General features: G+C 48.4%; 1 protein-coding gene across 2 annotated transcripts; it reads right to left on the bottom strand.

Annotated features, from left to right (window-relative positions):
- Positions 1-5,693: 5,693 nt before the first annotated feature.
- Positions 5,694-20,933, bottom strand: DDRGK1 (DDRGK domain containing 1). Of its 2 annotated transcripts, none has more exons than XM_024742995.1 (9): positions 20,564-20,933; positions 14,802-15,008; positions 13,675-13,787; positions 13,345-13,446; positions 10,103-10,225; positions 9,733-9,771; positions 7,071-7,127; positions 6,493-6,541; positions 5,694-6,162 (listed from the first exon to the last, which is right to left on the bottom strand). In XM_024742995.1, the coding sequence occupies exons 1-9, from the start codon at positions 20,574-20,576 to the stop codon at positions 5,996-5,998; spliced, it is 870 nt and encodes a 289-aa protein (XP_024598763.1). In that variant the 5' UTR covers positions 20,577-20,933; the 3' UTR covers positions 5,694-5,995. The 2 variants fall into 2 exon arrangements, with proteins under 2 accessions (XP_024598763.1, XP_024598762.1); XM_024742994.1 differs by lacking the exon at positions 20,564-20,933 and adding an exon at positions 16,221-16,413.
- Positions 20,934-20,937: the final 4 nt, after the last annotated feature.

Genomic DNA, 20,937 nt, shown 5'->3' with positions numbered 1-20,937 from the left:
CGGCAGTGAAGATCCTGCATGCCATAACTAAGACACAGCACATCCAAATAAATAAATATTTTTTTTAAAAAATGGAAGAGGAAGTCGGTGGTGGATTGGGGCAGGGTGGGGAGGGAGATGTGACTATGGAAGTATGGTTAAAGAGATACAACGTAGCTTGCTTTGCAGATGGAGGATGGGGGCCATGGAAATATGGGTGGTCTCCTGAAGATGGAGAAGAGCCTCCAGAAAGAAACATAGCCCACCTTGATTTTAGCCCAGTAAGACCTGTGTTGGACTTCTACATAACTACAAGATAATAAATTTGTGTTGTTTTACAACACTAAGTTTGTGGTAATTTGTTACAGCATCACTAGAAAACTAATGCAAGCACATAACAGACACTCAACATTCATTTGCTGAATGATGAATGAAACCACAAAAACCCTGGGTCTATAGATAAATGGGTAAAAGATAGAAATATATCATTCACAGAATACAAATGGCTAATAAGCAGTTGTAAACATCTTCAGCTGATATTGAAGAGATGCAAATGAAAACCTATCAAATTAGCAGGCTGTTGTGATCCTTTGGGCGTCCTACCCACCAAGTTATCCAGAAGGGAATTAGGGGCTTCTTCTCTGGGATGACTGGGCAGTTATCTCCAGATGCCAAATTGAGGAGCAGGCACTTAAATCCATGCTAAAGTTTGGATGTTTGTACTAAAGCTTCTTCCAGCTTGCTTTATAAATAAAGGAAATAAAAACCTCCCTAATTGGGACAAAAATTCTTAGGAATGACCAGTAAAAGTCTTGGGGGTTATCTAGACCAATATAAAACTATAAGTGAAATGTTGATGACCCAAGCATGCTGGGGTGTTTTACAAACTGCTGATGTTCACACATACACATGGCCCATGAAAAAATTTTAAAGGAAAAATACAAAAACATTATTAGACTATATTCTCTTTTTTACCACTATTCTTTACTAATGGCACATTTTACCTAAGACAGAGATGGCCTTATGTTCCCCAGGAATTTTTCTTTTCTGTAACATTCTTCTTTTCTGTTTTTACATAATTGATGCTTTGTTTATATAATACTAAGAAACAGACTTATCTGTACCTATATTATATAAACCTCACTGCAAGATATTTAGAAACAAGGTAAAAAGGAATACAAGTCACCACCCCATCTGCCATCTCAGGTGAGTTTCATGCACTCACCTCTATTTGTGAAGCATGTTGGTCCTTCTTAAAGCCCCAAGCAAAATAATATTTTAAATTATTATTGCATCATGGAAATTATGGTCATGCCCAAACCTCTAATCAATCTTATGGAAACTTGCAAACTCCAAAAATGTTACCAGATTTAATTTTTATAAAATCTGGGGTAAATTTGTCCAGCAGAAAGTCTTTTCTGTAAACTCTGTACATTATCATTATAGATAGGTACACTGGTGGTTAAATGAAACTTTTATAACCTGCCTTGGGGGCCCACATTTCCCATGTGTCCAATACACACAAACTAAAAAGGCATCAAGACAACTCTCAAACTAGACATCAAGCGTGTGTCTACACAGCTACTATGAGGTTTAGCTCAACAAAAAAGTGACTTGACTTACCTCATTGATGAGGAATAAAGGAAAATAAAACAGCAGAAGTATTTATCTCAGTTACTCAGTTACGATACAGTCATAACATTACTGGTTTTAGTTTTGGTGTAATTATTATTATTATGGATGCGTTTTTGTATCATGTTAGAAATTTAAGTCAAATTATAAAATCATATAAGAAAGTTAAAGTGACTAAAATTGGTCAGAGTAAATCTAGCAGGTTATATAAAGGGATATATTTAAACAAGTTTAGTGTTACAGTATCAGTATTTGGTAGGTTCTCTTATGAGGTTCCTTTACACACTTACCTGTAACGAGTAATCAAATACTGCATTAACCAGTCAAAAATTATATATGGTGTCAGAATAAACCAAGCAAAAAAATTCTTTTCAATGTCCCCACTATAGTCTACATTGCTTTTGGTACAATTCTGTGACTACTAAAAGTTATGTATGATACACAACTCTTCACTCATACTGCCCTGTCAATACAAAAGGAACAGGCTCCTTAGAACCCTGTTTTTCAAACTGTAGGTCGAGATCTCTGAGTGGGTTAGAGAAACAGGGAGTTCCCTGGTGGTCTAGTGGTTGGGATTCTGCGCTTTCACTGCCATGGCCCGGGTTCGGTCCCTGGTTGGGGAACTGAGACCCCGCAGGCTGCTCGGGGCAGCCAAAAAAAAAAAGAATAGAGAAACAAATATCAACATGCATCAAACCATGATAAGCAAAGGATTACTGTGAAACTTTCGCCTGTTCATTATCTCTATATATGCACACACACATGATGTAAAACGGATTTCTTAGTAAGAGATACTGTCAAAAAAATTTTGAAAAACACAGCATTGGTAGAATAGTTGTCTCCAATCTTGGGGCCAGGGCTTAGGACTGGAGGTGTCTGGGGCATGCACTTGTGAAGGCTTGCTGCAGTGCCCTCCAACAGTACAACGGGGGTGTGGAGGGAGGAGGTGATAGAGTAATAAAGATTTGTGGGATATGAAGATTGCGAAGAAGGCTTAAGAAATGAGTTAGTGATTTAAAACACTAATTAAACATCCCCCTGACACTTCACTAAATACAGCCCAAATCTCTGGGCTCAGTATTTACCACCCTTCCCAGCTGGGTCCCAAGCTCCCTTTCCACCCTGTCTCACCTTTGCCCCCACCTTTTCCTTTCCTCCACCCAACACTCCATGCCCCTCAGTGAACCACAAACCTTTACATTCTGCACACCTGGCTTCTCCTCAGCCCAAAAGGCCTCACCTTGTAATTATAGGCCGTGCACCTGTTGGCTGAATGATGGGTGGTATCCCTGCTATATTAATAGCATTGCCCTGCCCCCACTTGTGGATGGGGACATGTTTTGTTTACTGTGATTCCCTGGGGTGCTTAGCATCCTGCCTCATACTTAGTATTTAATAATTTTCCAACTCTTGACCAATTTTGTAAACAACCATTTTGATAAGACAAGTTTATTATATGGCTCTCCAACCTCTGCTTGTCAATATACCTTGAAGGTGCCTTAAAAAGAAAAGTTGTAGGACTTCCTGGCAGTCCAGCGGTTAAGAATCTGTGCTTCCACTGCAGGGGTACACGGGTTCAATCCGTGGTCGGGGAACTAAGATCCTGCATGCTGTGCGGTGCGGCCAAAAAAAAAAAAAAAGTAGTGATAGAAACTAACTGAACCACACTGGACTCTATTGGGAGCAAAGTGCTTTCAAAATAGACCTGTTGGACTGGGCTGTGAGGATAAGGCTGTGAGGAACTAGCACAACAAGCACTGTGTAATTTAGGGGTTACAAAAATCAAAACTTATCTGATTGGTTGAAGCCATCAGTCTAGAGTTCCTGATGCAAGGGGGAAATCTGTGAAAAAGGAGCCACACAACAGGTTGAGGACTCAGATAGGTCCCTGGTTCTGAATCACCATCCTTCAGTCATTTATATTCTCAGCCACCTGAAATAACCACCCTGGTGCTCCAGGAAAAGTAAAAACTGTACCCTCAGGAAAAAATAAAAATAAAAATGGAGTTAGTGAATAAGCAAATGGAAATCCATGGTATTTAAATGTTTACAATCAGTTTTAGCATTACATGTACAGATCAGTAATGTAATCGCTATGATACCATGTGTGTCTGGTCAACTTTTTACAGTATAAAAGTATTTAAAATAATTTCATATACAGCTGACCCTTGAGCAACATGGGTTTGAACTGCTTGGATCCACTTACACGCAGATTTTTTTCAGCAGTAAATACTACAGTACAGCACAATCTGTGGCTGGTTGAATCCGCAGGTGCAGAACCACAGATAGGGAGGAACTTCCATATAGAGAGCCAGCCATAACTTATATGCAGATATTTGCCTGTGCAGAGGGCCAGCGCTCCTGACCCACTGTGTTGTTCAAGGGTCAACTGTACTAATTTGGGGAGTTTAAATGCTTAGAAATATTTAAGTAATAATTAATGCTTAAACACTTGAAAATTTGTCTAAGTGGTTAAACCTGAAAGTTTTCATTTATTAGTTGTTAAAACAGTTTGTACATATTTAGAAAAATGTTAATCGCTTGCTATCTGAAGAACTATTCATTTGATACTTTTATTAGACTAGTAGATTGATTACTAAATAATGCACAGAGGGTTATAGGTTTTCCCCCTCTACACTAAGCCCCTGGGACTTAGAAGCCTTCTAAGTCCTGGACTGCCAGGAAGTCCTCATATCCCAGAGTCTTAGAAGCCTTCTGGGATGTGAGGAAGTGTTGTGCCCTTTTCTTACTCCAGGCCTGTGGGCAGTGCCCTGAAGGTAGAATGTGGTGGCTTGGGCCGCCATAGTCATCTTGCTACGTGGATGGCAGTGGCTGAGGATGGTTGAGGGAAAGGATGGAAGAGACCTGGAGCTACTGTCTTGCTCTTCCAGAGAAGCTCCTTCCACTGGGGATTTTAATTACTTGCAACTTTACAGCCTGCCTTTCCACCCCACCCTCACTTCCTTCGCTGGCTCTCAACCTCGGCTACACATTGTAATCTCTTACTTATGTTCCCTGGACCCCAACCCCAGAGATTCTGATTGAACTGGTCCAGGGTGCAGCCTGGCACGAGACTGCGGTAAACTCCCCAGGTGATTCTAACGAGCAACCAGGGCTGAGAACCACTGCTCTAACTGTAAGCTCTTCTTTTCTCTTTGGAATTTTATCTTTCTATCTCTTACTGTGGTTATCTATGTCTATTTCTTCCTTCTTACTAGGCTGTGCGCTCCCAAATGGCCTTCCAAACAATGCATGTGGCCCTTCCCAGCTCCAGGTGACTTCAAGTGTCTATCGCTGATAGAAGTAGCAGAGTTATGCCTTATTTGGAATTTAGGTTCTATAGTCTATGCTTATGGCATCAAATGAGTCAAAATCACCCTTGACAATCCCTCAGGAAGGCTCTGTTCTGGGAGCCTGATGTCCTGTCTCCCCATGACCATCTACACAGACCGTTTCCTCCTAGACCAGAACAGAAAGCTGCCCTCCTCCACCAGGCACTAGAGGAAGTAGGTGGTTGTGTTTAGGGGCCATCTTGCATAAAAAATACACATTTAAACAGATGCCTCACCCTCAGCACAGCAGGAAGTTCATGCCATGAACAGCTCACAGGAACCAGAGTGCTGACCCTACAGGAGACACACATCTCCCATCTCAACCCACTCTCGAGCATATGGTCCTCACATCCACCAGTGGGTGGAATCACCCACACCATTCAAACTTTTTGTCAAGGATGTAGAGCTGAATTCATGTGAGGTACTATATGAAGCAATGTCCCTCCACTGCACAATTCTATCCAGCTCACACAGGTCTTCCCCTTTCTTCTCTCTGTCCCACAAGCAGCTGGCCCAGCCTCTCTCCTCCCTGACCTCCCTTCCGTCCCTCTTAAGGCTGATGTTCCCTAGGACTCTATCCTTGGCACTTCTCATTAACTCTTCTTCCTAAGGGCTCTCATGGTGAGAACTCCTTCCTCAGTTCAGGGAGATGTGGCCCAAGAGGATTCCCACTTTCGCTCTGGTAAAGTAGGGGAGGAGGAGTAAGACCTCATCCAGGCCTTGGGGGCTGGGCTTGCAGGACACAAAGGAACAGAGTAAACGCTTTTTATTGAATGAATGGATGAATGCATGCTTGATAAGAACAGAACTTGTATCTGCCTCCAAAGGACCCCACCCCCACTCCCAAGATATATTCTGAGGCTGAGATTTTCACCTGCTCACCTAGCACCCCTTCTGCCACACCAAGCCACACCAAGCTCACCAGTGCTCATAGACCTTTAATCTATAACTGCCTGGCCACACTCCATCACTGCCCCAGGACGGAAGGGAGGGATAAAGATGTATAGCCAGCTAGACCATGCCAGCTCTGAGTCCAAGAGGGAAGGGCTAGGTCAGGCTGGGACCTGGGCAGGGGGCTCCCGGCCCCAGGCGATGAGGGAGTTGCTGGCCTGGGCAAGCTCGGTGATGGATACCCGGCCCCGCTGTCGGATGAAGTTAGCCATGGCAGCCAGTTCCTCCGGGGTTATGTAGATGAACTTGCCCCGGTCGTCAATCACACCTGTGGGGACATGCAGGTTGTGGGGCTCAGCCCTCCCCACCTGACCTGAGGATGCCTACCCACCCATCCCTCCTGCCTGTCTACTTGGCCTTTCCTGGCTGTATCCAATCTTGACTAGGTGAGTCAAATCAGGCTTCCTTGCCTGCCCTCGTCACTCAAAGCCATCCCCAGGCCTTAGCATGTCCTCCTTGTAACTGCATCCCCCTCCTCAGTACACTGCTCCCCCAACCCGGGGTGGTCATCCTACCTCTGCAATAAGTCCCTGCAGCCCCACATGGCTAGATACTCCCCAAGGCCAGGGCCCGTAATGACTGATTCTTATCCTCTCACCTGTAAGAGTTCCCTCAGTCAGCAGGTCCTGGATGCGGTTTATGGTGTCCTATGAGGAGAACAGTTCTCAGAGCAGAGATGGGTGCTGCCATCCCCAGAAAAGGCACTCACAACCTCCCTCCCACCACAGCCAAATCTCCTCCTCTCCTTCTCATGGCCACCCTGCAATGTGACTCCATGTTTCTCCTTTGGAGGGACCCAGAGCGAAAGGGCTCTGGTCCTGGGACCCTGCAGGACCCCTGAGAGAGTCTCTCTTCCAACCAGGGGAGAACCGTTGGTGACATTTGGCCAAGAAGGCTGGTATAGACTGTTGTAAGACAGCTGTCAAGGTAACTGGATTTGGGCTGCTAAGAGTGATGGGGTTTAGACATTTTTCTTTTTTCTCCCTGCCTGTTTTCCAACTAGTTAGAAAGGCAGGATTCCTGGGGTGCCAAGAGATTACTACACTCTACTCATTCTTGGTTGCGGGCAGGGTGGAAGGGGCATCAAGACTTTCCATCTTTAGGGCAGGCCCTCTCTTACAGCCACACAGACCCCACGGCCACACTCCATGTAACAGGCTACCTTGTAGGGCTTACCTGAGTCCGCAGGCCCACCTGGGAAGCCAGGTCTTCCAAGAGCACGACCTTGGACTGCTACAAACAAAAGGAGGAAAGGGAGTGAGGCTGAGCTTGGGCAAGTCCTTCTCAGCACTGGAACCCTCTGAAGTTGGCATTCTGATCCGATCTGCTCTGGGTGGCTGGATAAACACTGTGCAGATTCCTATGGGAGAGCCTTGCTCCCTTCACACATTACTCACGCACTCTCCCAACTACCCATATGGAGAGACACACACATTCATAACCTCTCTCATTCCCTTGCTTGTGGGCAGAGATCTGCCCAAAACTACCACCTGCCCCCCAGGCTCCTGGACTGAAGACCACCCTGAGAAAGACTCACAAGTGGAGAACCAAGCACAGCTGCCACCTTCTCCTCTGCAATCAGACGTATCTTTCTAACATCTTGGGCAGGTTGGAAGGGGAAGCACCATAGAGATGAAGGGGAGGGGTGACAGTCACCAAAAGCTATTTAAAAAAACTTTTTCTAGAACTTGTATTTGCTGAGAACCTGCCAGGACAAGGTACTGAGAAGGTGCTGGGGAAGCAATGTTGAAAAAGACATAGCTCACAGCCCCGCCAGGAGGAGTGTAAGAACGTGGAGAAGAACAGAGCAGATAAAAGGACCCAATAAGCCAGGGCCTCGGTAGAAGCTCATTCTTGCCTCGCCTTTGCTCAATGCCCCCCTGGCCTGGAGAGTACCACAACCCTGACACGCCCATACTTCTTTTTACCCATCCTCTTCACACCGTATGAGCCCCCCCTTAACATAACTGTTGATAACACTGCTCAGTGCTTTCCACACACAGCCATGTGCCACGTGCCTCCCTCACATCCTCAGGAGAAAGGTTAGTTCCCAGGGATGCAGCTGAGGGTCCACTGCTGGATCCTACGCATGCACCTGCTGCCGCCTCCCCCGCAAACAGACAGCATATGACTTGAGAGAAGGTGGTCTTTTGCCTTTCTGTGAATCTTCCATAGCAAATGAGCTGGGGTAGGAGTGACATGGTGATACCGCCCCAGCTGCAGATGGCATGTGACTGTTTGAAATGCCAAACCGAATATGTAAGCAGGGAGGCAAGTGAGTGGCAGTTGGGCCAGAGTGTGGGCAAGCACAAGGTGACCTGGCCAGCCGGCCTCTACCTACAAAGCAGAGAGTGGGTGTTGGGCTCCGAGCGACAGCTCAGAGTGAGAATATGGAGTCACCCCAGGTGGTCCCTGAAAACCTGGCCTGAGGGGCTGCTGGGGCCAAAAGTATGTTTGGAAAAACAAACCAACCAACCCAGCCTCAATCAGAAAGAAGAGTGGAGTAACAAGAGCAAGCTATGCCTGTGCACATAACTGCTGCTCACAGAAATGTCCCTCCAGTTCTGAAACCCTAAGACGAAAGGGCCCATCCCCTTGGAGCCAAGAGGAAGGCGGGCAGGCTGAATTTTGGAAGTTCTCCTTCTCCCTGCAGACAGCAGCTCTGGGAGAATCAGCTAGCACAGGCTGGAGAGACTTCTAAACTCCAAAACAGTTTGGAGAACCCCCAGAAAATGGCCCCTCCAGAGAGGTGCTGAGAGCGAGGGCTGGCACTGCCCTGGGTACCTTTTCTCAGGCCTCCGCCTTGGAGAGGGGGACCTGAAGCTGATGAAGGAGGGCTTCCTGGAGGAGAGACTCAGACTACATTGCTGCCCACTGGGTAGGTGGGGACAGTGAGCTCCAAACAGCAGCAGGAAAGTGTGAGATACCCTTCCCAGGGTTGCAGCCCTCAATCAAGTGTGCCAGGGTGGAGAATGGGCTCCATGAGAGGGGAATGGCGGCAGTCTGAGGGAACCTTCTCCCTCTCGGGAGCCTTGGCCCCCAGCTGTGAGCCTAGCCCCTCGCCGGCTGGGAGGTGTCTAAACCCTGCTCTCTTCTGGGAGAGGTGGGGGAGGATTAGCAAGCCCTGGCTCCTTGGCACCCCTGGTTACCACTCCCACCACCGCCTCTGCTCCCTCTGCATTCCTTCCCTCAGCCGCCTCTGCACCCCTGAGCTGCACTTGAAAACCTCTCCCCTCATCGCATCCTTTGTGGGAGAGGAGAAGTTGCTTAGCAGCAAAGCAGAGCAGGACGTGCTTATGCAACGCAACCCGGAGCAGTATCCGGGAGGCCTGCGCTACAGCTGTAGACAGAAGGGGGCACACCTGCTGCCCTGTCCCAGGTTCCAAAGGAAACATCATCCTATATCCCCCGGAAGACTCAAGTTACTGGCTGGGAACACATGGCAGGGGATGCTTGTTTCACCTCAGTAGAGCCTCAGTATGACAGAACTGGCAGAAAACACGCATGAAGAAACTGGAAAACACAGTGACTCACTGAGCATGGGGTCTAAAGAGCAGGGAAACTGTCAAACCCTAAGCGTGAGGAAGCGATCATAGACTCGCACCTCCCACACAGACCAGGTCCTTCTCCACCTTTGGGGTCAGAGGAGAAGGGACTCTCCTGGCCAGGAGCCCAGCAGCTCAGCCTCTCTTTTTCCACCTGCCCACTCCTGCACGAGCTTGAGTGAAACGCCTGCAGCCCCCGCTCAGGCCTACTCCCTCCAGGCCCTGAAGATGCATCCAACATGCACACAAGAAGCAGGCAGCTGACACCCAGGTTCTGCTCTGTGGCTTCTTACCTTAATGTAGTTGATGAACTCGGCCAGGAAGCTGTGGGACTAGAGGAGCAGAGAAATCAAGGTGAGTATCCCCCTGGCAGGGGCCACAGGGTCTATGCCTACACACCTGCCCATCTGAGTGCCACCTGCCTGTCCTGCCTGTGTGCCTGTCCAACCACCTGCGTAAGCAGTAGAGCCTCCTGTGGTGTGGGGATCGAGGCACCACTTCTCCCAAAGACAAGGTCTCAGCCGCTAGAGCCTGCTGATCCTGATGCCCACCCGCTTCTCACTGTCTGACTGGGGAGGCAGGTGAGGAGCAGCGGGGTGTCTGGGACAGGGTGGCTCGTCTTTTTGGGCACAGGGAGGGGTTTCCTAGGGGCAGTGGGCCCACCTGCTCCTCAGTCATGGTCTCGCCCACACCCTCTTCCTCCACCACGAAGGCCTCCTTCAGTTTCAGATACTCTTCATGCTCCCGCTGGGCCTGCTCCTCCCGGGCTTTCCTCTCCTCCTCCTCCTGTGGACACAGAAGAGGCAAGAGTCAGATATTTTGGGGTGAGTGCCCACCCTATCCTGTTCTGGTCTCTGCTGCCCCCACAGGGCAGCAGAGCATCCAGACCAGCCCTTTCTCAGGGACAGAGCTCCTTTAAGACCTTGATCCCTCTGGCTCCTAAGCTGAACAGCAGGATCCCTCTTCTCAATCAGTTCCATCACCTCCCAGATGAATGCTGCTCAGCTCCCCTTTCCCTGAAAATCCTGCCACGAACCCCCCCATAATATCCTCCAGTCACCTCCCCTCCCACTTCCTGTCCTGTCACGTCCAAACTTCGTGAACAAACACCCAGTTTCCCTTTCCCACCAATCAGCCATCCCTCCAGCCCACTCCAATCTGGCTTCTGCATACTCAGCTCTACCAAAACAAGTCCTGCTATGGTCTCACCCATGTCCTCCAACCACAAAAGCCAAAGGACAACCATCAGGCCTCATACCCCTGTCTTCTCAGTGGCCTGGGGCAGAGGCAACCATCCTTTCTTCCCTCCCTTGGCATCCAGACCCTACCCTCTCCTGGATTTCCTCCTGTTCCTTGGGCCATTCTTCCCGCCTCCTCCATCACTCAGCCCTGTCCGTTCTTTCTCCTTCACTCTCTGGGCCACCTCACCATGCCCACAGCATCAATATGATGTCCTTGCCAGTGGCTGCCACAGTTGTATCCCCACCCAAATCTCTCCTTGCAAACGCACGACTGCCCAAGTGGCACACCTACTGGGCTGTCTCACAGGCACCTCAAATTGATTATGCCCCAGAAAGACCCTGTGATCTACTCCCCACACATCTGGTACTCCTCCTGGGCCCCTGGCTCAGTGAATCACACAACCATCTGGCCAGATGCCCTGGTCAGAAATGAGGCCCCATTTACCACTTCTTTCTTTAACTTCTGGAAAACTTGATCCACCCATGTCATTCTATCACCAGCACAACGTACTGCAACAGTCTTGCCCCAAATCAACCCATTTTCCAGAATTCTCAGAACGATCTATTTTAAACATGAAGCTAAAGCTGGGACACGGAATATACAAGATGAGCCTGGAGCACTTTGCAGTGTCAAAAGTAAGAAAGTACTTTAAAAAAACTAAACAATAAGGGTATGTCAAAGGTACACAGGAGCCAACTAAAAGAGCTCCCAGTGGCCAAAGCTGGAACAATCTAAGCAAAAAAGTAAATAAGATAGCACTGGATGGGACTTCCCTGGCGGCCCAGTGGTTAGGACTTCGCACTTTCACTGCTGAGGGCCCAGGTTCAATCCCTGGTTGGGGCACTAAGATCCCACAAGCCACGTGGCATGGCGGGAAAAAAAAACCTGATAGCGTTTGGATTATAATACAAAGTTCAAATAAATATCCATAAGTCCATGTGGATACAAATAAACAATTGGGGACTTCCCTGGTGGCATAGTGGTTAAGAATCCGCCTGCCAATGCAGGGGACATGGGTTTGAGCCCTGGTCCGGGAAGATGCCACATGCCGTGGAGCAACTAAGCCCATGCGCCACAACTACCGAGCCTGTGTTCTACAGCCCACAGCCACAACTACTGAGCCCATGTGCCGCAACTACTGAAGCCTGTGCACTCTAGGGCCTGTGCTCCACAACAAGAGAAGCCACCGCAATGAGAAGCCTGTGCACTGCAATGAAGACCCAATGCAGCCAAAAAATAAATTAATTAAAAAAAGAAAAAAAAATTTTAATTGCTTTAAAAAAATAAAACAATTGAATAAATAAAGAAGAAAAGATAAATCTGTACAAAAGAATTCCAAATACTTTATGTAAATACTCTCCTCTTAAGAAGGTGGAGCATAGCTCCCTACCCCTTAAGTGTGGGCTGTGCAGTGACTTGTTTCCAAAGAAGCATGGGAAATGGAGAAATCTGGCAAATATAACCTTAGCCAGATGATCAAGGTTAACATACTAGTGATAAGTCAAGTTGATAACATGTACCCTTGCTATGTTGTGGTGAGGATGACACTTCACCTCCGGTCTTCCTCCCAGAAATCTATAACCTCCAGTCTAACCGTGACAATAACATAAGCCAAACGCAAATAGAGAGACATTTTACAGAATACTTGCCCAACAGGTCACAAAACTGTCAAGATCATCAAAAGCAAAGAAAGTCTGAGAAACTGTCACAAGCCAGAGGAACCTAAGGAGATATGACAACTAAGTGTAATGTGGTATCCTGGATGGAACCCTGGGAAAGAAAAAGGATATTTGGGAAAAGCTAATGAAATCCCAATAATGTGTCAAATTCACTTAATAATAATGTATTAATATTAGTTGTGAGAAATATACCACAGTAAGGTATGATGTTAATAAGGAAATCTGGGGTGCAGGGGAGAAGAGTCCCAGAATATTTAAGGTGCATTATTAAGTTCAATATTCAGAAAGGTAAAAAACTCTCTCAACTAATGCCTCCCCTCTGCTGTGTTCCAGCCCATCTGCTATAGCACCCATAGCCAGGCTTCCTGCCATCCAGTGTCCCTGGACAATAGGGCCAGTAGAGGCCAAAGGCACCACGCTATGGGGTCTTCCCAGCTGGGCAGCCCTGGCTCTCACCCTATATACCCCACATCTTTGTGATGTTGCCTTTCTTCAGCACCTGATTCTCAGAAGGAAGGAAGCACCTGGCAAACAAAGGTTGATTCACCACCCTTACTGCAGTGGCCTCCATTCCCTAAGCATCTTCTCTATGCCAGGCCCCAAACAGAACCTGGTACAGATACAATCCACCATCTCTTACAATGCCCTTTAACAGCCTCAAGACCCTTAGGATCCAGAACCCCCCCTCTGCCACCTTACCTCTCTGACCCCTTTCCTTCTTCCTTACCCTGCTTTAGCCACTCTGCCTCAATGTTCTTCAAATGCTTTAGGTGTGTCCAATAAATCACATGCACAAATTTCAGTCTCAGGCTCACTTTTTAGCAGCAGCTTTACAGAGGCTGTGCCTAGAACTCAGGGACCAAATAAACCAGGGCTTGCACCTGGCTCAAGGCCCCTCTTCTAGGCTGGAGGTGTTGGGAAGCAGCATGGGTATCAAGGCTGCCTGGGCAGCTGTCAGAAGTCAGCATCGGGGGCCTGGCTCACCTTCTGTTCCTCCTCCAAGCGAAGCCGCTCCTCCTCCTTTTTCCACTCTGCCTCACGCTGCGACTCAAGGCGTTTCCTCTCCTCACGCTCAGCCTCCTCTGCCTGGAGAAAGGCCGTCATGGGGGGCACATCTCCACCCCCAGCTAGAGTTTGCCCACCTCCCAAACAGGCCAGGCCAGGCAAGGCCTGGCCACAGACCAACGTTGCAGGAGACAGAGACAGGCAAGCATCAAATACCAGCCCAGCATGCAAAGAGCCTCGAGGGGAGGGTCTGCCATTTAGAAGACTCTTTCCCACTTCTCAGAGCTGCACCCCATCCCTCCTGCTTGCCTCACGCTGGGCTTTTCGTGCTTGTTTCTCCTCCAGCTTCCGCAGTTTCTTAGCTCCAATTTTCCCTAACAGGTGAGTTTCCACTGGTTTCTCGATGTCTTCTTCCTCTTGGGCTGAGTATGGTCAGAGAAAGACACTTCAGGTCCTGGCCACGGAGGACTGATGATGATGGATCCACCTTAGGTCCTGGCCATGGAGGACTGATGATGATGGATCCACCCTACCCCTTGTACCTCTCCTTATGGGGGGTCTCCTTCCACTCACTTACAAATACCACTAGCCCAGCTCTGCCCTCTAGAGGCCTCTGCCACGCAGATATTCATCTGGTGGGGGGTGTGTTAGGTGTGGGGGAGAAGGGAGGGAACCATGGGGCAAGAAAACGGATGATAACTTTAGATCTACATAGCCATTAAGAAAGCACTCTAACCCAAGGGTTAAGCCCTCAGGAAATGAGTGTACCCACACAAGGAGAGTGCTGGAATAGAAGGAGTGGACTGGGCTTCCCTGGTGGTGCAGTGGTTGAGAGTCCGCCTGCCGATGCAGGGGACACGGGTTAGATCCCTGGTCTGGGAAGATCCCACACATCCGGAGCAACTACGCCCGTGTGCCACAACTACTGAGCCTGCACTCTAGAGCCCATGAGTCACAACTACTGAGCCCACGTGCCGCCACTACTGAATCCCATGTGCCTAGAGCCCTTGTTCTGCAACAAGAGAAGCCACCGCAATGAGCCCGAGCACCACAACGAAGAGTAGCCCCCGCTCGCCGCAACTACAGAAAGCCCGCACGCAGCAATGAAGACCCAGTGCAGACAAAAATAAATAAATAAATAAATAAATAAATAAATAAATAAATAAATAAATAAATAAAAGACTCCTGCCCTCCTGTTTGGACACTGAGAGCCAAAATGAAGGAAGATGGGGTTGGCTCAATGGAATAGGGATCAGGGTCCAGAGCTGCTAGTCCCCGGGAGCAAAGGTTGGATCCTAAGTCTCCCCTAACTATACCCTATGGCTCCCGATATCCCTCCCACACTATGGCTTCACACCCCACTCTTCTGCCCAGCTTTGAGGGTCCCCTCACCCTCTAACCCAGGCCCTTTCTCCACCAGGCTGGGCCCCTCTCACCTGGGATGACGGCCTCCCCATCATTCTCAACTACTTCTGCCCAGGCCACCCGCTGGGCTCGACGCTGGGCCTGCAGGCGGCTGTCCAGGTCCCTGCGGCGCCGGGGCCTGCCCCCAGTTCTCTGCTCCTCGGGCTCCAGGGGCTGAGGCTGGGCCACTCGGCCTGCTACTACTGCCTCCTCCTCATTGTGCAAAGGCTCTTGGACAGCTGTAGGGAAGAGAAGAACCATGATTCTGTCTGGCAGCCCAAACCACCTCATGGCAGGGGGAACAGCGTCCTGGAAGCCTCACCCTCCTCTGCTCAACTTCCTCCAGGCTCCCGCTGCCCACAGCACAAAGTTCCAATTTCTCAGTCTGACTGTGGAGGCCTTCATAACCTAAACCCAGACCTTGGTCCTATGCAGCAAGATCACCCCATCCCTCCCACCTGTGCTGCTTATCTCTTTCCTCCCAAGGACCCACTTTTCCAGGTGACCTGTCAGGAAACTACCACCCTGCAAGATGGAGCTGAAGCTCTACCTCCTCTAGGAAGCCCACCTTGACCTCTCCAGACCTCATCTGAATGCCCACGGCAGGACTGCATTTATCTGTTGCCTAACACCACCTGCCATGGTTTTATCTGGCACCCCAATCAGAGAGCACACCCGAGGGCTGAGTCTCTCCTCTCAGGAAGATTTGTTGGCTATTTGCCTTACCTCAGCTTCTCTGTGCCCGCCCCCGCCCCCACACATGCTCTTAAGTAGCTTGTGGGTCCAAGGAGGGGGAGAGACATATACACAAACCCATATGCTGATAAGAAATGATGGGGAGGGGGACAGGATGGAGGATGACAGGTGTATCTGTTCTGTGCCCTGGAGGATGACATGGACTTCCGGGCGTGGTGCAAAACAAGGAGGAAGGTGCATGGCCACATGGGTATTCTTGAGAGTGAAGGAGAGAGCTTCCTGGAGCTCTCTTCCTCATGCTCTGTTCAGCTCGTGGGTAGGTAGAAAACTTAGGTTCCCCCTCCTCGTCAGCTGCTCTGGAGCCAGCCTGGGAGGGATGGGAAACCCCTGTGGATCCCCCAACTGGCGCAGAGAAGGGCTGCCCGGATGACGGATGTGAGTGCCCGTCAGGGCCTAGCCCTTCTGCAGTGCCAAGGGGCGAGGGGAGAGATGAGGAAAGGCTCTCTTTTGGGGCCAGGAGAAAGGCGTAGGTACCCTGCTACTCTGTCCCCGAGCCGCAATCCTGCTCTGCGGCTCCCCGCTGATCCCCCTTCGCGCACGTATGCGCATGCGCGCAGCCTGCCTGCCGCGAAAGGCGCGGCTATCTCGCCAGGCAAGCCGGCGCACGCGCAGGAATCGCGGCTCGACGGCCTACAGAGGCTCCGGAGTCAGAGAACGCGCGGCCTCACCGGCCATGGCGTGGCGACATCTCCTACCTGCTACCATCCGGCTCCGGCTGCGAGTCAGGAAGAGGATAAGGCCAACAAGCAGAGCCGCCGCCACCAAGTACACCACCGGGGCCACCATGACAACGGCTTCCAGATGGAACCAGCCAGCGCGTCCAGCCTGAGGCCCGGGATCGCTCAGACCCTGCCTAACGCCCATGTGGCCCCTCCCGTTTCCCATTCTAGGCTCCGCCCACCACTCGGTCCCGCCCAGGCCGCACACTTAATTTAGAGGCCCTAATTTTTTTCTCAATATGCTGTACAGCAATGAATGAATGAATGAATTAGCTGTATAGCAACGTGATTCAGCTATACATATATATCCTTTCTTTTTTTTTGGCCTTGCTGCGCAACTTGCAGGATCTTAGTTCTCCAGCCAGGGATTGAACCTGTGCCCTTGGCAGTAAAAGCACAGTCCTAACAACTGGGCTGCCAGGGAATTCCCTACTTTTTTTTTTTTTTTTAATATTCTTTTCCATTATGGTTTATCATAGGATACTGAATATAGTTCTCTGTGCTATAGGAACACAGAAGGTAGGAGCTTGTTTATCTATTCCATATATATCAATAATAGCTTACATCTGCTAACCCTAACCTCCCACTCCATCCCTCCCCCAACTCCTCCCCCTTGACAACCACAAGTCTGTTCTATATGTCTGTGAGTCTGTTTCTGTTTCATAGATAGGCTCACTTGTCATATATTAGATTCCACATATAAGAGATATATGGTATTTGGCTTTCTCTTTCTGACTTACTTCACTTAGTATGATAATCTCTAGTTGCATCCGTGTTGCTGCAAATGAGAGGCCCTAATTTTTAACTTTAAAATGAATTCTGGGTGAGTAAAAAAAGTTAAGTGGGGGGCTTCCCTGGTGGCACAGTGGTTGAGAGTCTGCCTGCCGATGCTGGGGACACGGGTTCGTGCCCCGGTCTGGGAAGATCCCACATGCCGCGGAGCGGCTGAGCCTGCGCGTCCGGAGCCTGTGCTCCGCAACAGTGAGAGGCCCGCATACCGCGAAAAAAAAAAAAAAAAAAAAAAAAAAAAAAAAAGTTAAGTGGAAATTATTGCAAATGATTATGTGCAGCGTGACATTTATGTATGTTTTAAAAGCACTAAATAATACCACAGTGTTTATGGAAGCACACATATGCAGAAAAAGTAAAAAAGATGCTTGGGAATGACACATACCAACTTCAGAATAGCAGTTACCTTTGGGGAGGGAAGAAGTTGGATGGCATTAACAGCAGAGCTTTGCCTATATCTGTGACATCTGATCTCACTAAAAGTAGAGACCAAATCTTCAAAAAAAAATAAATTGTAATATACTTTTGTACTCAGACTTGCAATTTTAAAGTAACTTATTGGGTTGTACAAGAATTATTGATCCAGTTTTCCACAGTGAGCACTAGGAAATTAAATACAGGGAATTTAAATTTTAATTCTTGACACTGTTAAAAAAGAAAACAAAACTGGGACTTCCCTGGCAGTCCAGTAGTTAAGACTCAGCACTTCCAATGCAGAGGGCGCGGGTTCGATGCCTGGTCTGGGAACTAAAATCCCACATGCCATGTGGTGCAGCCAAAAAAAAAAAAAAAAACCAACAAACAAAAAAAAACTGGGGACAAATTCTACCTCAATAAAGTTGTGTAAAAAAAACCCTAGGGACAGGATGTAAACTCAAGATTTTTTAAAAACCAAAAAACAACTAAACTACTAGGAATTTGCTATTACAGTAGTATGAAGATTTTGTGTGTATGATGACATAAAGATCCCAGGACCCATGATGTGTGTGTAGGGAAGGATTTGAAAAAATATGGACACATGTTAACACTTTAACATATGTTAAATTGGAATGGTGGGAACTTGAGCATTTATGATTTTCTGTAATTTTGAAATAGTTCATAATTTATAAACAAGCAAAAAGGGCAGGACAGTGCTTTTGAAACATATAAATGTTGATAATCGTTAAAGCTGGTCAGTGGTTATATAGGGGCTCATTATACTGCTTTTTTTTTTTTTGGTAAGTTTGACATTTTTGTGCAAGTTTGAAATTTTCCATAATAAAAAATATTGTTAAAAAGTAAAAATTAAGACTTGATACATTTTTGTGTGTAATTTGCATGTGCACAGAAAGTTGTTTGGAAGGGTGAAACAAGAAACTGTCAATAGATATAACTTCCTTGCTGCCTCAGATTATATCACTTTCACAGCTTTCATTTGGAGTTCTGATTGTCAGGGTCCTGGACCCTAAGCATGTTGCTTAAGGTTTGTGGGCAGACTGAGTGGGGTGGAAGATGGCAGGGAGAACAACAGTGAGACAGCTGCTGCCCTGGTCCAGGTAAGAACAGAACAGGGCTGGATTCATGACAGTAGCATTGGACTGGTGAGGAGGGGACTGATTCAAGAACTATTTCAGAGGCAGAATTGATAGGACCTGACAATCTCCTTTGAGGGCAAGAATTGTCCTTCTTTGCTTAACTTGGTTTCCTCCACAATGAGGGAAGTGCAATTCCAAAGAGATTTTCTGTCATATTCCTTGCTAAAGGAAATAAAAATTTACATTTTAGGGACTTCCCTGGTGGCACAGTGGTTAAGAATCCGCCTTCCAATGCAGGGGACATGGGTTCGAGCCCTGGTCCGGGAAGATCCCACATGCTGTGGAGCAACTAAGCCCGTGCGCCACAACTACTGAGCTGTGCTCTAGAGCCCGCTAGCCACAACTACTGGGCCCATGTGCCACAACTGCTGAAGCCAACGCACCTAGAGCCCATGCTCCACAACAAAGAAAAGCCATCGCAATGAGAAACCCACGCACTACACTGGAGTAGCCCCCGTTCGCCGCAACTAGAGAAAGACTGCACGCAGCAACGAAGACCCAACCCCAGCCAAAAATTAAAAAAATAATAATTAAAAAAAATTTACATTTTAATTCTGGCATAGGCTACTTAATGAATGAATAATGCAGTCCCCTTCCTTTCTGCTCAGAGAAACTAAGAACCTGTTTACGTTGGGTCACCAGTTAAGTGAAGCAATCGATACATTTCTTTTTTGTTTTGTTGTTGCCTAAGAGGATTTCTGTTACTTGCAACCAAGGATCCTAACTAAAGATCACACATACACAAACTTCTGCCTACAATTTTAGGTATTCACACATCTCCTTCCTCCCCTCCCCCCGACCCTGCCAAGCTCTTGGGCTCCAAGACCTTCAGATTTATTTATCTAACTATTTACTATTTATTTATTGGCTTGTGGGATCTTAGTTCCCTGACCAGGGACTGAAGCCGGGCCTTCGGCAGTGAAAGCACAGAGTCCTAATCACTGGACAGCCAGGGAATTCCCCAAGACCTTCAGATTTAGAGTGAGGTCTATCTAAAGTGAATACTCATTTCCAATACTCCATGCTTAATAACCCCGTAGCTGAAGCTGTCAACAGTCAGGAGGTCGGCTTTGCTGACGGGAACCTCTTCTGCCCCTCCACCTCCCTGAAGATTCACCATGACTTCATGAATTAGGAAGACAAATGACATAGAGGGAAGGCAACCACTTCCTGATGTAACCCACTACTTCTCAGGCCAACTCCAAGGAGCCTCGCAAATCACATGGTAGAAAGGGATCACATGGTAGAATGGGAAACTTCAGGACCTGCCTTAGGACACAGTGAGGGCTTCTGGCCTATGCAATACTCCCGCTATGGTAAAGTCATTGAGCAATGGGATTTTTCCCCCTCCCCGCAGAGGACAAATTCTGGGATCTAAAAAAAAAAAATCATCCAGATTATTAGAAGTCTTTAACATTAACGAAAATAACTCATACAGGCATTGACAGTCCTCCAGACTTCCGATGACACTCATCTGACAGGAGTTGCCTCACCAGGAGTAGAGCTGGCCCTGAATCTGCCCTTATTGTTAACCTTTGGTTGCTGAGTCCATGAAGGAGGGAGACAGCTGAATTGCCCAGTGGGGGTGTCAGCAGTGGGTCAAGGCCTATCGCACAGGTGGGTCTGCTGGGGCACTTTCTACTCTTTGCTGTGTTAGGGATGAAAAGATGTGGCTGAGAAGGGATGATGGACTTAAAGGACTGGAGGGATGAGGTAATAAGGGAGTCGAAATGCTGAAGTCGCAAATCTGGGAGATAGGGGAAAAGACCGGGCTAGATTTAGGCTATGCCAAGTTTAAGATCATAGTCAGAGAGCTGGCAAGCAAGGAGGAGCTAAGGAAGCGAGGCTGAAGGTGAGGTCAGGATAAAGAGCCAGGTTTGGGGGCCCTTGTCTAGAAGGAAACAGTTTCCAGAGACAGCTTTAGAGTGCCCGCGGTTAAGGTGAATCGTCCAGAACCTAGGCAGTTCATCACCAGCCTCGAGGTAGGTACGCTGGGCTTCTTTGCTTCCTCGGTGTCCCTGTTCCAGAGAGGGGCGAAAGCAGGGGTGGGGCAGGTGGCTGGAACGGTCTCTTCTGACCTTGAGGAGAGCGTCTCTTTGCGGGAGGAACTGGTCTCGGCTTACACAACCTCCAGCGTTGGGAAGACCCCAGCAAATCCGACGCAGGAGGGCCGAGCCCTTCTCCTCCCTTCTAGCGCCCGGGGCCCCAGGCTGCTCAAACGAAAAGGGCGCTGTGCTCCCGGGGATCTGAGCAAGGATTCTGGGCGCCCAGCGCAGCCTTCCCGCCCCTAAGGTGCCCAGACTGCAGCTGCCGCCGTCATCATACTGCGC

The sequence above is a fragment of the Neophocaena asiaeorientalis genome, unplaced genomic scaffold (assembly GCF_003031525.2).
Source record: "Neophocaena asiaeorientalis asiaeorientalis breed wild unplaced genomic scaffold, Neophocaena_asiaeorientalis_V1.1 scaffold82, whole genome shotgun sequence".
Classification (NCBI taxonomy): Eukaryota; Metazoa; Chordata; class Mammalia; order Artiodactyla; family Phocoenidae; genus Neophocaena; species Neophocaena asiaeorientalis.
The sequence above is the reverse complement of the archived record's forward strand: the minus strand, read 5'-3'. Positions and strand labels throughout refer to the sequence as shown.